The 14,196-nt window shown below is 42.7% G+C and overlaps 1 protein-coding gene across 4 annotated transcripts; it reads left to right on the top strand.

Annotated features, from left to right (window-relative positions):
• Nucleotides 1–717: 717 nt before the first annotated feature.
• On the top strand, nt 718–13,641 carry LOC110523246 (serine/threonine-protein phosphatase 6 catalytic subunit). 4 transcript variants are annotated; one of them, XM_036976838.1, is made up of 7 exons: nt 718–807; nt 3,436–3,531; nt 3,757–3,822; nt 3,944–4,085; nt 11,292–11,371; nt 11,481–11,690; nt 12,111–13,641. In XM_036976838.1, exons 1-7 carry the CDS (start codon nt 733–735, stop codon nt 12,357–12,359), a joined length of 918 nt encoding a protein of 305 aa, XP_036832733.1. In that variant the 5' UTR covers nt 718–732; the 3' UTR covers nt 12,360–13,641. The 4 variants fall into 4 exon arrangements, with proteins under 4 accessions (XP_036832733.1, XP_021457449.1, XP_036832734.1 ...); XM_021601774.2 differs by lacking the exon at nt 718–807 and adding an exon at nt 2,050–2,262; XM_036976839.1 differs by lacking the exon at nt 718–807 and adding an exon at nt 2,284–2,412.
• The last annotated feature ends 555 nt before the right edge of the window (nt 13,642–14,196 follow it).

The raw sequence follows: 14,196 nt of genomic DNA, 5'->3' as shown, positions 1-14,196 counted from the left end.
CAAGGAACTTGAAACTCTCGACCCGCTCCACTTCAGTCCCATCAATGTTAATGGGGGCTTGTTCGTCCCTCCTTTTCCTGTAGTCCACAATCAGCTCCTTTATCATGCACACATTGAGAGAGAGGTTGTTGTCCTGGCACCACTCTGCCAGGTCTCTGACCTCCTTCCTATAGGCGGTTTCATCCTTGTCGGTGATCAGGCCTACCACTATTGTGTCGTCAGCAAACTTAATGATGGTGTTGGAGTCATGCTTGCCCACGCAGTCGTGGGTGAACAGGGAGTACAGGAGGGGACTAAGCACGCACCCCTTAGGGGCCCCAGTGTTGTGGATCAGCATGGCAGATGTGTTGTTGTCTACCCTTACAACCTGGGGGCAGCCTGTCAGGAAGTCCAGGATCCAGTTGCAGAGGGAGTCCCAGGGTTGTTTAGTCCCAGGGTCCTTAGCTTAGTGATTAGCTTTGTGGGCACTATGGTATTGAATGCTGAGCTGTAGTCAATGAACAGTATTCTCACGTACGTGTTCCTTTTGTCCAAGTGGGAAAGGGCAGTATTGCCTGCATCTGATGGTCAGTCTGAGGGGAGGAAGCATGTGTGAGGGGAGGGAACAGTGGTGAGGCTTCCACTCTCCCTCCCTCTGCTATGGGTGGCAACAATGTCATACTCTTTATGACCAGAGTGCATCAGATAGGGCTACACGTACAGAGACAGAGGGGCGCTGTTTTGCTCGCTCTGATGCTTTCTCTGGTAAAATACATTCGAGCCTCTAGCGAATTGAAGGAAAATGATGAAAACACAGAGAGAGGAAAGGTAAATTATTTATTTATTTACATGTTTTTTCTTGGTCATTTTTTGTTGAAAGCCTGGCTTCCCTTGGCATCCATGAATCTGTAGCCTTCTACATCTAGCTACATATTGAACTTCCATCCTATTGAACTTCCATCCTCTAAATCCAAGGGCACAATGTATGAATTTATGGTTGGATTACAATCACCGGCCAGTACAGAGAATTAAGTAAAACCACAAGTCCAAATCCCTATCTCCACCCATGGCTAATTTAGGAAAGGGACACTTTTAGCTAGGTAGCTAGACACCGGAGGACAACAACACAATGAGATGCAAGAATTCAAGTTGTTTCTGTCAATTATATATTTATCTTGATGCGATATGATAGGAGTGAACGCAAATCCAAACTAACTTCCCCGCTCGCTCGGAATGCTTTCTCTTGTGAGATACATTCAGCCTCTTGGGAATTGGAAGGAAAATCATGAAAACACAGAGAAACTAAAGAAAATGTATTTTCTTGGTCAATTTTTTGGGAAAGCCTGGCTTCCTTTGGCATCCATGAATACACACCACTGAGTATCTCTGCTTCATGCACCAATTCATCGATATTAAAAAAGACACAAGCAGCTAATAATATCAACGCAAGCTTATCGGAGCTCTTTGCAGCTGCAGTGCTGGTTGTAGCCGTAGGCCTAAAAGTGCACATGATTTGCTCTCTGAGCCTGCTGGGTAGGCAGAGATCTACCTTCAGACACATGAAATTGTTAAAATTGGGAACACTTTGCCTTCCCGGCACTAGGACTGCTGAATCAAGTGCACAGACTGCCAATAGTGCGAAAAATAGGAACGCAAGGCTTTTTTTCCCCCACATAAATGTTTGGTGATCGACTAGGAAATCCTTGGAGATTGAATAGTGGGTTGGTGATCACTGTTATAGAGGGTGCAACGGGGTAGAGAGGGAGCATACTTAATTTAAGATCGCACAGGACACCAGATAAGATAAGAGAATCATACCAGATATGACAGACTGACCCGAGCCCCCCGGGCAGGCTGTCCAGCTCATACCTTTATTTTCTTTGGATTGGTGGATACATCTCATTATTGTAATCTCATTTTGAATATGCGATGAGGGTTGTTGACGTCAAACGCCTGTATTCAATGGAGAGAGAATATATGCTACTAGCCCATTCATGAATATGTATAGCCATCTCGCGAGAACTCCGATATAAATAGCTTTTTCTCAAAATGGCCTACTTATATCAGTACACTCGTAACAAGTTAAGCATTGCAAAACGTATATTCGATCAAATAAACCTCAAGTAGCATGTAAGATATACAAAAAAATGTGTTGACCAAATTCAACACTCTCCTTGAATCCTTACTTGGTGGACGAAACAACAAAAGCGCCACTTGCTGGTGGGAGACCTGTTTATACAGACAAACATCACATGCGCACTAGCACAGTGCACAGGGAGCATGGTGAGCAGCGTCTACGTTGTCAAGTCATCCAAAAACATTGCAGACATTGGATAAAAATAAAATGTTAGCATCTTCGGTTGTGAGTGATGGAAACAAGTCGCCCTCAGCGACAATTATTTGAATTATTCAATGGATGATTTGTGCACACAGGTGATGACTAAAGTGTCTTAAATCTCTATGTGACTGTTTTTGGAAATTGTATTTCTTGGCCGGGCGTCAATTAAACCGCAGTACCGAAGCAAAACTGTAGGAGCAGTCGAAACCGTCCTTTAGACCGGAACCCTGGCCCATTGCTCGAGATGCGCATATACTTCCTATTTTTCTGAAGTTCTTGTTTTTAAAATGGCGCCGTTAGACTTGGATAAGTATGTTGAGATTGCAAGACAGTGCAAATATTTACCAGAAAACGACTTAAAGGTGAGCATTAATATTATTTTTATTCGTGTACTTAACCAATGCCCATATGTTAGTACATTCGCTCTGACTATATCAATCATATTGCGACATCAATATGGCTGGCTAAGCTAGCATGATTTCCGAATTCAATTAAATGAAAGCAGCTAACGTTAGCCAGTACAGTAGCTTGCCTGTTAGCCGAACACGTCAAACCTTGGGATAACCACGATAGAATAGATGTATATTATTGCCATTAGAGATCTTGCTAACTAGTTCAACCTGTGAACTAGATATGCAGATGACTAACGTTAATGGTAGCTAACGTTCGTGGGCTAATGTCAGTTACAGCCATGGTTTGTGAACTAACAGGCTAACGCGTTAGCTATGTAGCAGATTACTATATAGGAAGGATACTAGCTTTCAGCACATACATTTATAGTCAGCTAGCCAGCTTAGTATAGTACAGAGCAAATATTGGTGTCTTTCGAAAACGTAACGTTGTGACCTGAAACCACAAAATTATTTCAGTATTGGTTAGCTAATGTGAGACGTATCAATCAGGGCCCAGGAAGTTGTAGCTAACTACCATTGTTAAAACTGGGTTGAGAAACCTGGATACCTATGAAGATGCCTCCCATTTAGAGAGAGTTTCTGATGATATGGCCAAATATTCGAAAATTGGCCAATTCAAAGATGTTCGTTTAGAAATAGAAGTAGGTCCAGTGTGCAAGCCTTATTATTCAGCCTAATAATTTTGTCATGTCTCATCCCTCTCAGAGATTATGTGATTATGTATGTGATTTGCTACTCGAGGAATCAAATGTTCAACCAGTATCCACTCCAGTCACTGTTTGTGGAGACATTCATGGCCAGGTAATATCCAATGTTCTTTTTGATACCATTCCCAAATGAATTGGTTCTTTAACTTTTTTTGTTTTGTTTCTACATTAAAAATCATCGTCCATGATTTTAAATGCATTATCCCAATGTGTGGTTGTTTTGTTTTAAATGATCAAACAAATCTATCTACTGTGCACATTCTGAATATCCCCATATTTATAGTAAATGTGAAATTCTCTTTCTGAACACTGTCTCCAGTTTTATGACCTATGTGAACTCTTCAGAACTGGCGGACAAGTTCCAGACACAAACTACATTTTTATGGTAAGTGTGAAGTTGTATTATATTGTTATGCTCTGCATAAAAAAAATGGAATTTAGAACATAAGCTGGATCTGACTTGCGATTGATCTGAACCCTGGCCAATGCCTGTCTGTTTTGCCCAGGGAGACTTTGTGGACAGGGGATACTACAGCTTGGAGACATTCACGTACCTGCTAGCCTTAAAAGCCAAGTGGCCGGACCGCATCACGCTTCTACGAGGAAATCACGAAAGCAGGCAGATAACACAGGTGTACGGCTTTTACGGTGAGCAACATGCCTAATTGCTGGGGGGACATTAACACTAACAACACATAAGACGATATGTATCCTTGTAGGGTATCGTGCCATAGTTATAGGGAACAATTGGTAACTAACCTGGTACCAAGAAGCAAACAAGTAGCTGAATTTAAGTAAAGTTATTATGGTGTAATTACCATTTAACCTTGAGCTAAAATAAAAGATTCCAGAAATTCTTCATATGTCCAAAAAGCTTATTTCTATCAATGTGAGCATTTCTCCTTTGCCAAGACAATCTATCCACCAGACAGGTGTTGCATCTCAAGAAGCTGATTAACCTTTCTAGCGCAGGCGTTCTGCTAGCGGAACCCCTCGACAACATTCCGCTGAGAAGGCAGAGTGCGAAATTCAAAAATATTTTTTAGAAATATTTAACTTTCACACATTAACCAGTCCAATACAGCAAACGAAAGATACACTTCTTGTTAATCTACCCATCGTGTCCAATTTCAAAAATGCTTTACAGCAACATTGTGCTTTTGCTGTAAAGCATTTTTTAAATCGGACACGATGGGTTTATCTTTCATTTGCTGTATTGGACTTGTTAATGTGTGAAAGTTACATATTTAAAAAAAATATTTTTACATTTCGAGTGGAATGTTGTTGAGGGGTTCCGCTAGCGGAACGCCTGCGCTAGAAAGGTTAATCAGCTTCTTGAGATGCAACACCTGTATGTATATGTTAGATCACCGCCAAGCAAAAAAACACAGCCATTTTTACAGCCAAAGATGGGAGTCACAAAAAGCAGAAATATAGATAAAATTAATCACTAACCTTTGATGATCTTCATCAGATGACACTCATAGGACATCATGTTACACAATACATGCATGTTTTGTTCGATAATGTGCATATTTATATCCAAAAATCTCAGTTTACATTGCGGAGTTACGTGCAGTAATGTTTTGATTCCAAAACATCCTGTGATTTTGCAGAAATACTCATTATAAACATTGATAAAAGATACAAGTGTTATTCACAGAATTATAGATAGACTTCTCCTTAACCGCTGTGTCAGATTTAAAAAAAACTTTACAGAAAAAGCATAATCTGAGAATGGCACTCAGAGACCAATCCAGCCAGAGAAATATCTGCAATTTTGGAGTCAACAGAAGTTAGAAATAACACACAAAATATTCACTTACCTTTGATCATCAGAAGGCACTCCCAGGAATCCCAGTTCGGCAATAAATTACTGATTTGTTCCATAAAGTCCGTCATTTATGTCCAAATAGCCACTTGTTGTTAGCGTGTTCAGCCCAGTAATTTATCTTTATGAAGCGCGAGCACTTCATCCAGACAAAAACTCTAAGTTCTGTTACAGGTCGTAGAAACAAGTTAAACGATGTATGGAATCAATCGTTAGGATGTTTTTAACATAAAACATCAATAATATTCAGACCGAAGAATTCCTATGTCTGAAGAAAAGCACTGGAACGAGAGGTAACTCTGTCGGGAGCGCGCGTCACGAGCCTGAGACACTCTGTCAGACCACTGACTCAAACTGGTCTCATGTGCCCCTCCTTTATAGTAGAATCCTCAAACCCGTTTCTAAAGACGGTTGACATCTAGTGGAAGAAGTAGGAAGTGCAACTTAATCCCATAGACACTGTGTATTCGGTAGGCCAAGCTTTGAAAAACTACAAACCTCAGATTTCCCACTTCATGGTTGGATTTTTCTCGGGTTTTCGCCTGCCAAATGAGTTCTGTTATACTCACAGACATCATTCAAACAGTTTTAGAAACTTCAGAGTGTTTTCTATCCAATCTAATAATAATATGCATATATTAGCATCTGGGACGGAGTAGGAGGCAGTTCACTCTGGGATACGCTATTCATCCAAAAGTGAGAATGCTGCCCCCTATCCCAAAAACGTTAAACAGCATGATCATCCCACAGGTGCAGCTTGGGTTGGGGACAATGAAAGGCCACTTTAAAATGTGCAGTTTTGTCTCACAACACAATGCCACAGATGTCTCAAGTTTTAAGGGAGTGTGCAATTGGTATGCTGACTGCAGGAATGTCCACCAGATTTTTTGTCAGAGAATTGAATGTTACTTTCTTTAATATAAAGCGCCTCCAACGTCATTTTAGAGAATTTGACAATACTTCCAACCGGCCTCACAACCGCAGAGCACGTGTAAACACGCCAGCCCAGGACCTCCACTTCTGGCTTCTTCACCTGCGGGGTCGTCTGAGACCAGCCACCCGGATAGCTGATAAAACTGTGGGTTTGTACAATGTAAGAATTTCTGCACATACTGTCAGAAACCTTCTCGGGGAAGCTCATCCGCATGCTCTTCTGAGACCAGGGTCTTAACCTGACTGCAGTTCAGTGTTGTAATCGACTTCAGTGGGAAAATGCTCACCTTCGATGGCCGCTGGCATGCTGGAGAAGTGTGCTCTTTACGGATGAATCCCGGTTTCAATTGTACCAGGCAGACCGTGTGTATGGTGTCGTGTGGACGAGCTGTTTGCTGATATCAAGATTGTGAACAGAGTGCCCCATGGTGGCGTTATGGTTATGGCAGCGGCATGCATAAGCAACGGACAACAAACATGATTGCATTTTATCAATGCCAATTTGAATGCACAGACATACCGTGACGAGATCCTGGGGCCATTGTCGTGCCATTCATCCGCCGCCATTACATATTTTATCATGATAATGCACGGTCCCATGTCGCAAGGATCTGTACACAATTCCAGGGTTTGCAAAAGGAGCTTGAGGTGCTTAAAGTATGTGAATTTGGCATTCTGAAATGTAAGTACTCAGACATTTTCTCAAGTTGGTACTTGAATTAAAATGAGGAGAACAGATTCCTTACTGTTCCCTTTTAAACATTTGATTTATTCTTTTTTATTTATGCCAACATTAAATTACTTCACCAATTAGTGCGGATAGATCAGCTTGCAATGGAGCGGGTAAGCTATAGTTTTTATTTTTCAAATACATTTATGAAAAACATTAGAAAAATGTATTGGTTTTGCTAATTCTAATTCGGGCTGAACTGACTTTGTTTTTTTTAATACTTATTTTGTACATAATGTTGCCGGTACCGTCTCTTATGACCGAAAATAACTTCTGGACATCAGGACTGCAATTCCTCATCACGGACTGGCAGAATCCTTTTTTTCCTTTAACGAGTCTGATGCACCAGACGCAAATGATATACTCCTTTCTCGGGGACAGGCCCAGATTCCTGTGATTTGCATGAAGAGGAGGTGGAGAAAAAGGGGCCAACGGGTAGGCTGCCTTCTGAGAATTCGTAGGCGATCGAATAAACCCCCACTTCCTTCCATTCTGCTAGCAAATGTGCAATCTTTGGAGAATAAAACGGATGACCTAGGCGCAAGATTAAGCTACCAACGGGACATTCAAAACAGCAATATCTTAAGCTTCACAGAGTCGTGGCTGAATGATGACACTATCAACATACAGCTGGCTGGTTATACGCTGTAATGACAGGATAGAACAGCGGCGTCTGGTAAGACAAGGGGCAGAAGGTTATGTATTTTAGACCACATGATCTACCTAGAGCGTTTTCATCTATTTTTCATAGCTGTTTACATACCACGACAGTCAGAGGCTGGCACTAAGACAGCATTGAATGAGCTGTATTCCGCTATAAGCAACCAAGAAAACGCTCACCCAGAGGCGGCACTCCTAGTAGCCGGGGCCATTAATGCAGGAAAACTTAAATCCGTTTCACCAAATTTTCTATCGGCATGTTAAATGTGCAACCAGAGGGGGGAGAACTCTGGACCACCTTTACTCCACACACAGAGACGCATTCAAAGCTCTCCCATGCCTTCCATTTGGCAAATCTGACCATAATTCCATCCTCCTGATTCCTGCTCACAAGCAAAAATTAAAGCGGGAAGCACCAGTCTAGATCAATAAAAAAGTGGTCAGGTGAAGCAGATGCTAGCACAGACTGGAATATGTTCTGAGATTCCTCTGATGGCATTGAGGAGTACACCGCATCAGTCATTGGCTTCATCAATAAGTGCATCGATGACGTCGTCCCCACAGTGACCGTACATACATACCCCAACCAGAAGCCATGGATTACAGGCAACATCCACACTGAGCTTTCAAGGAGCGGGACTCTAACCCGGAAGCTTATAAGAAATGCCGCTATGCCCTCTGACGAACCATCAAACAGGCAAAGCGTCAATACAGGACTAAGATTGAATCGTACTACACCAGCTCTGACGCTCGCTCGTCGGATGTGGCAGGGCTTGCAAACCATTACAGACTTCAAAGGGAAGTACAGCCGTGAACTGCCCAGTGACACGAGCCTACCAGACGAGCTAGGCTCGCTTCGAGGAAAATAACACTGAAACATGCATGGGAGCACCAGCTGTTCCGGAAGACTGTGTGATCATGCTCTCCGCAGCCGGTGTGAGTAAGACCTTTAGACAGGTCAACATTCACAAGGCCGCAGGTCCAGATGGATTACCAGGACGTGTACTGCAAGCATGCGCTGACCAACTAGCAAGTGTCTTCACTGACATTTTTAACCTCTCCCTGTCCGAGTCTGTAATACCAACATGTTTTAAGCAGACTACCATAGTGCCTGTGCCCAAGAACACTAAGGTAACCTGCCTAAATGACTACCGACCCGTAGCACTCACATCTGTAGCCATGAAGTGCTTTGAAAGGCTGATCATGGCTCACATCAACACCATTATCCCAGAAACCCTAGACCCACTCCAATTTGCATACCGCCCTAACAGATCCACAGATGATGCAATCTCTATTGCACTCCACATTGCCCTTTCCCACCTGGACAAAAGGAACACCTATGTGAGAATGCTATTCATTGACTACAGCTCAGCGTTCAACACCATAGTGCCCCCAAAGCTCATCAATAAGCTAAGTACCCTGGGACTAAACATCTCCCTCTGCAATTGGATCCTGGACTTCCTGACGGGCTGCTCCCTGGTAGTAAAGGTAGGTAACAACACATCCACCATGCTGATCCTCAACACAGGGGCCCCGCGGGTGTGTGCTCAGACTACTCCTGTACTCCCTTGTTCACTCATGACTGCACGGCCAGGCACGACTCCAACACCATCATTAAGTTTGCTTATGACACAACAGTGGTAGGCCTGACCATCGACGAGACAGCCTATAGGGAGAAGGTCAGAGACCTGGCCGTGTGGTGCTAGGACAACAACCTCTCTCAACGTGATCAAGACAAAGGAGATGATTGTGGACTACAGGAAAAAGAGGACCAAGCATCTCATCTACGGTGCTGCAGTGGAGCAGGTTGAGAGCTTCAAGTTCCTTGGTGTCCACATCACCAACAAACTAACATGGTCCAAGCACACCAAGACAGTCGTGAAGAGGGCACGACAAAACCTATTCCCCCTCAGGAGACTGAACTTATTTGGCATGGGTCCTGAGATCCTCAAAAGGTTCTACAGCTGCACCATCAAGAGCATCTGGTTACTGGTTGCGCATCACTGCCTGGTATGGCAACTGCCCGGCCTCCGACCGCAAGGCACTACAGAGGGTAGCGCGAATGGCCCAGTACATAACTGGGGCCAAGCTTCCTGCCATCCAGGTCCTCTATACCAGGCAGTGTCCGAGGAAGGCCCTAAAAATTGTTCGACTCCAGCCACCCTAGTCAGACTATTCTCTCTGCATCCGCACGGCAAGCGGTACCGAAGCGCCAAGTCAAGGTCCAAGAGACTTCTAAACAGCTTCTACCCTCAAGCCATAAGACTCCTGAACACCTAATCAAGTGGCTGCCCAGACTTTTTGCATTGTCCCACCTCTCCCCCTCTTTTACACCGCTGCTAATCTCTTTTGTTATCATCTAGGCATAGTCACTTTATTAACTCTACCTATATGTACATATTACCTCAACTAACCGGTGCCCCCGCACATTGACTCTGTACCGGTACCCCCCCTCTATATAGTCTCGCTATTGTCATTTTACTGCTGCTCTTTTTAAGTACTTTTTACAAAAAAAAAAAATCTTATCTGTTTTTTTTTTTCAACTGCATTATTGGTTAAGAGTCTGTGTAAGCATTTCACTGTGACTATTAAAATTAGATTTGATTCGACGCTGCCAAACCTCACATCAATGGCTAAAGTGCCGGGCAAGTGTAGATTCGTCACTATTCAGATGCCAAAATAATCCGTACTGACTTACCACTCACGTATTGAGTAAATAAGTAGTGAAACAATGTATTATTGAGTAGAACTTATAGGGTAGTGAGAAATACTATGGTAGTTGTTTTTTTTCTTCATGCGGTTGTGGCGATATACTGCCATCTGGTGGTGACCAGAAACAATTCTATAACATTAAGTATTACAAATTGATGGCCCTTGAAAATATTAGTGCTTGAAAAAGTCCTTGAATTTGATTTGACACTGTCTGTACGAACACTGCAATTCTTGGAGTTCTTCCATGGCCTGCGTACTCACCCAACATGTCACCCATTGAGCATGTTTGGGATGATCTGGATCAATATGTACCACAGCGTGTCTCAGTTCCCACCAATATCCAGCGACTTCACATAGCCATTGAAAAAGAGTGGGACAACATTCATCAGGCCACAATCAACAGCCTGATCAACTCGATGCGAAGGAGATGTTTTGCACTGTATGAGGCAAATGGTGGTCACACCAGATACTGACTGGTTTTCTGATCCCCGCCCCAATTGTTTTTTAAAGTTATCTGTGACCAATGGATGCATATCGGTATTCCCAGTCGAGTGAAATCCATAGATTAGGGCCTAATTAATTAATTTCAAATGTCTGATTTCCCTACATTTTATTATTTAACCTTTATTTAACTAGGCCAGTCAGTTCCAGTCAAATTCTTATTTACAATGACGGCCTACCCCAGCAAACCCTAACCCGGACAATGCTGGTTAAATTGTGTGCCGCCCTATAGGACTCCCAATCACGGCCGGTTGTGACACAGCCTGGAATCTAACCAGGGTCTGCAGTGACGCCTCTAGCGCTGATATGCCGTGCCTTAGACCTCTGTGCCACTAGGGAACACATAAATGTGAACTGTAACTCAGTTAAAGTTTAGAAATTGTTGCGTGTTATGCTTATAGTTTTGTTCAGTGTAAAAAAATAAAATAAAAATAAGTGCTGGCAGATTTGTAAAGTGTTCTCGATTTTTACCTGTTATTTTTTGCAGATGAGTGCCAAACTAAATATGGGAATGCAAATGCGTGGCGATACTGCACTAAAGTGTTTGACATGCTAACAGTAGCGGCTGTAAGTCCAATCACCATGACCATTCACACTTCTTTGAATACATGTGCTTTATCTATCTTACATTTTCCCACACATATGAATCAATCACTTACAGAGTTTCTTACCACAGTTGATAGACGAGCAGGTCCTTTGTGTGCATGGTGGTCTTTCACCTGACATCAAGACCCTGGACCAGATCCGAACAATCGAGCGCAACCAAGAGATTCCCCACAAGGGGGCCTTCTGTGACCTGGTGTGGTCGGACCCAGAGGATGTGGACACCTGGGCCATCAGTCCGCGAGGTGCAGGCTGGCTGTTTGGCGCCAAGGTCACTAATGAGGTAAACGCATCAAATTGTCCTGAGTAGAGGGCTAACTACTACAGCTTATAATGATGATATGAATAGACCTAGACGGTAGGCTTGGGTGGTATATACAGTATACCGGGATATTTTGAAATACCAAAGGTATGATTTTCAATACAGTAAAAATGCTCGGGGTTTGCATGCTACGCCACTGCTTATAAAATATAAGTTAACTATCTAAGATGTGCCAAATAAATTATCTCCAGTTCAGGGCTACAGTTATGCATTTGGTTCTCTAACTTGCTAGCTTGTAAGCTCAAGCTTCTTGGTTATAGCAGAGACGATCACCTCCTGGATCAAGCCCTATTTGTTTTGTGCATTTTTTCTTTTTCAATTTGAAAGAGAGACCTATGTTGAATACTGAGCTCATCTGTGGTTCTGTTTGACCCATTTCAGTTTGTTCACATCAATAATCTGAAGCTGATTTGCCGTGCACACCAGCTGGTCCACGAGGGCTACAAGTTCATGTTTGACGAGAAGCTGGTGACGGTGTGGTCCGCGCCCAACTACTGTTACCGCTGTGGAAACATTGCCTCCATCATGGTCTTCAAAGACGTGAACACCCGGGAGCCCAAGCTGTTCCGCGCCGTGCCCGACTCGGAGCGGGTCATCCCTCCCAGAACAACAACACCTTATTTCCTCTAATCACAGGAGCCATTTTGTTCACTCCAAAAATAGCCTGTTGCCTCTTTCCCTCACCCATTTCCCGTTTGCAGTCTTAAGGAAGTGGATAGGTGTAACTAAGAAATGACAATACAATGGCTTCACCTTGGTCTGGTCCAGAACTAATCATAGCTCTTACCTCTTCAGTGTTTACAGATCTGAAGGAATGAGATGTGTATAAGCAACATGATGTAAGCTCCCCTAAGCCTCATTGAAAGGTTGAGCTGTCACTAGTTTGTTTACATCCGTCTCATCCCTTTAGATCTGCAAAAACCTAAGTGATTGATGCTTCTGGACTGAATCTTGTAATACGTTTAGGGGATCTATCTATATTTCTTAAACCCATCTGGTTTGTTGTCATCTGCAAAGGGTTAGTGGTTTTGGGACTGGGCTATTGTCCCCACTGTCAACAACCCCCTCCCACCCCCCAAGCTTCTCCCAACGGGACTTGCATTTCTCGATCTGTTATTGAACATTTTCTTTCTTGAAATATCCCACCTCAGTCCTGCCTCATTCCCTTGATAGTATTTGATGTTGCCAAATGCATATTTGTTTTTGTAGATTAACATTGTTGCATTGGATGAATTGACTCAATAGTACTGTTGGCCCTTCATTTCAATTGAAGCCCTATCTTTATACTTCACCCCAATACTCCTGATTTTAATTTCTACTCCCTCAAATTCTATTTGATGTGAGTAAATGGGACACGCTGTTCCTATTAAATGTAATTGTAGCCAACAGTGTATTTGTATGAATATGTTTTTGCAGCATTGTGCACATTCAACGGTCATTCATCTACTCTGCTTCTTTATAAGGATATTATCATAGGCTGTCACGGAATGAATTCCTTGAATTGCACTGTGTCTCAGAATTCCATGTTAACTATTGAATGGAATTCAGTGATGTGAGTTTTATCGTTCCAACTGGGTCGATATTGCAATTACGCTAAAGGCATGTCAGACCTGATACTATGAACTCTCAGCTGTAATCTATAGAAGAAAACAGTTTTCTCCTCATGCCGTAATTTCTTCACAGATATTATTTCCACAGAAGACAGCAACTTAAGTATGCTGCTGCTGTTTTTTAAACCAGATCAGGGTGATTGGGGAGGGGATAAGTCTTGGGGACTGAGTGGGCGATTAGGCTTTTGTACATTGAAATAATTGTATTGATTATTTCTCCTATTTTTTTTCTGATTTGTTGTATTTTATTATTGTAGACCGCAATCAACCTACCAATTGAAAATAAAAAGCCTTTAACTTAAGTACCTGTTTATTTTGTTAAAATATCCAACGGTGGTTGCTGCATTTGTGGCAGACCAGCTGGCATCCTGACTAGAATACGTTGGTGTGCAAATAAACCGCCAGTCACTAGAGAACAAACTGGATGAGCTCCGTTTGAGACTATTCTATCAACGGGACCTGAAGAACTTTAATATTCTATGTTTTATGGCGTTTTGGCTGAACAAGAACATGGATAATATACTTCTGGCTTTTCCATGCATTGTCAAGACTGGTCAGCATCCTCAGGTAAGATGGGGGGGTCTGTCTCTTTGTTAACCAACTGGTGCATGATCTCTAATGTTAATGTTTTTGCATGCTTGAGTCCCCAAACCTCATGATAAGCTGCAGACCATGTTATTTACCATGAGAGTTTTCATCTATTTTTTGTAGCTGTCCATTTTACCACCACCAAACCAATGCTGTCACTAAGACCACACTCAACGAGCTGTATAGGGCCATAAGCAAACAAGAAAATGCACACCCAGAGGCGGTGCTTTTAGTGGCCGGTGATTTTAATGCAGGGAAACTGAAATCCG

The sequence above is a fragment of the Oncorhynchus mykiss genome, chromosome 5 (assembly GCF_013265735.2).
Source record: "Oncorhynchus mykiss isolate Arlee chromosome 5, USDA_OmykA_1.1, whole genome shotgun sequence".
Classification (NCBI taxonomy): Eukaryota; Metazoa; Chordata; class Actinopteri; order Salmoniformes; family Salmonidae; genus Oncorhynchus; species Oncorhynchus mykiss.
The sequence above is the reverse complement of the archived record's forward strand: the minus strand, read 5'-3'. Positions and strand labels throughout refer to the sequence as shown.

What these genes read in the sequence shown, in the direction of transcription:
- LOC110523246 (XM_036976838.1), top strand. Translation starts at nt 733, where the DNA reads ATGCTTTCTCTGGTAAAATACATTCGAGCCTCTAGCGAATTGAAGGAA. An exon ending in GTGGAGACATTCATGGCCAG is followed by an intron (nt 3,532 to 3,756) that starts GTAATATCCAAT and finishes CACTGTCTCCAG; the next exon opens with TTTTATGACCTATGTGAACT. An exon ending in ACATGCTAACAGTAGCGGCT is followed by an intron (nt 11,372 to 11,480) that starts GTAAGTCCAATC and finishes TTCTTACCACAG; the next exon opens with TTGATAGACGAGCAGGTCCT.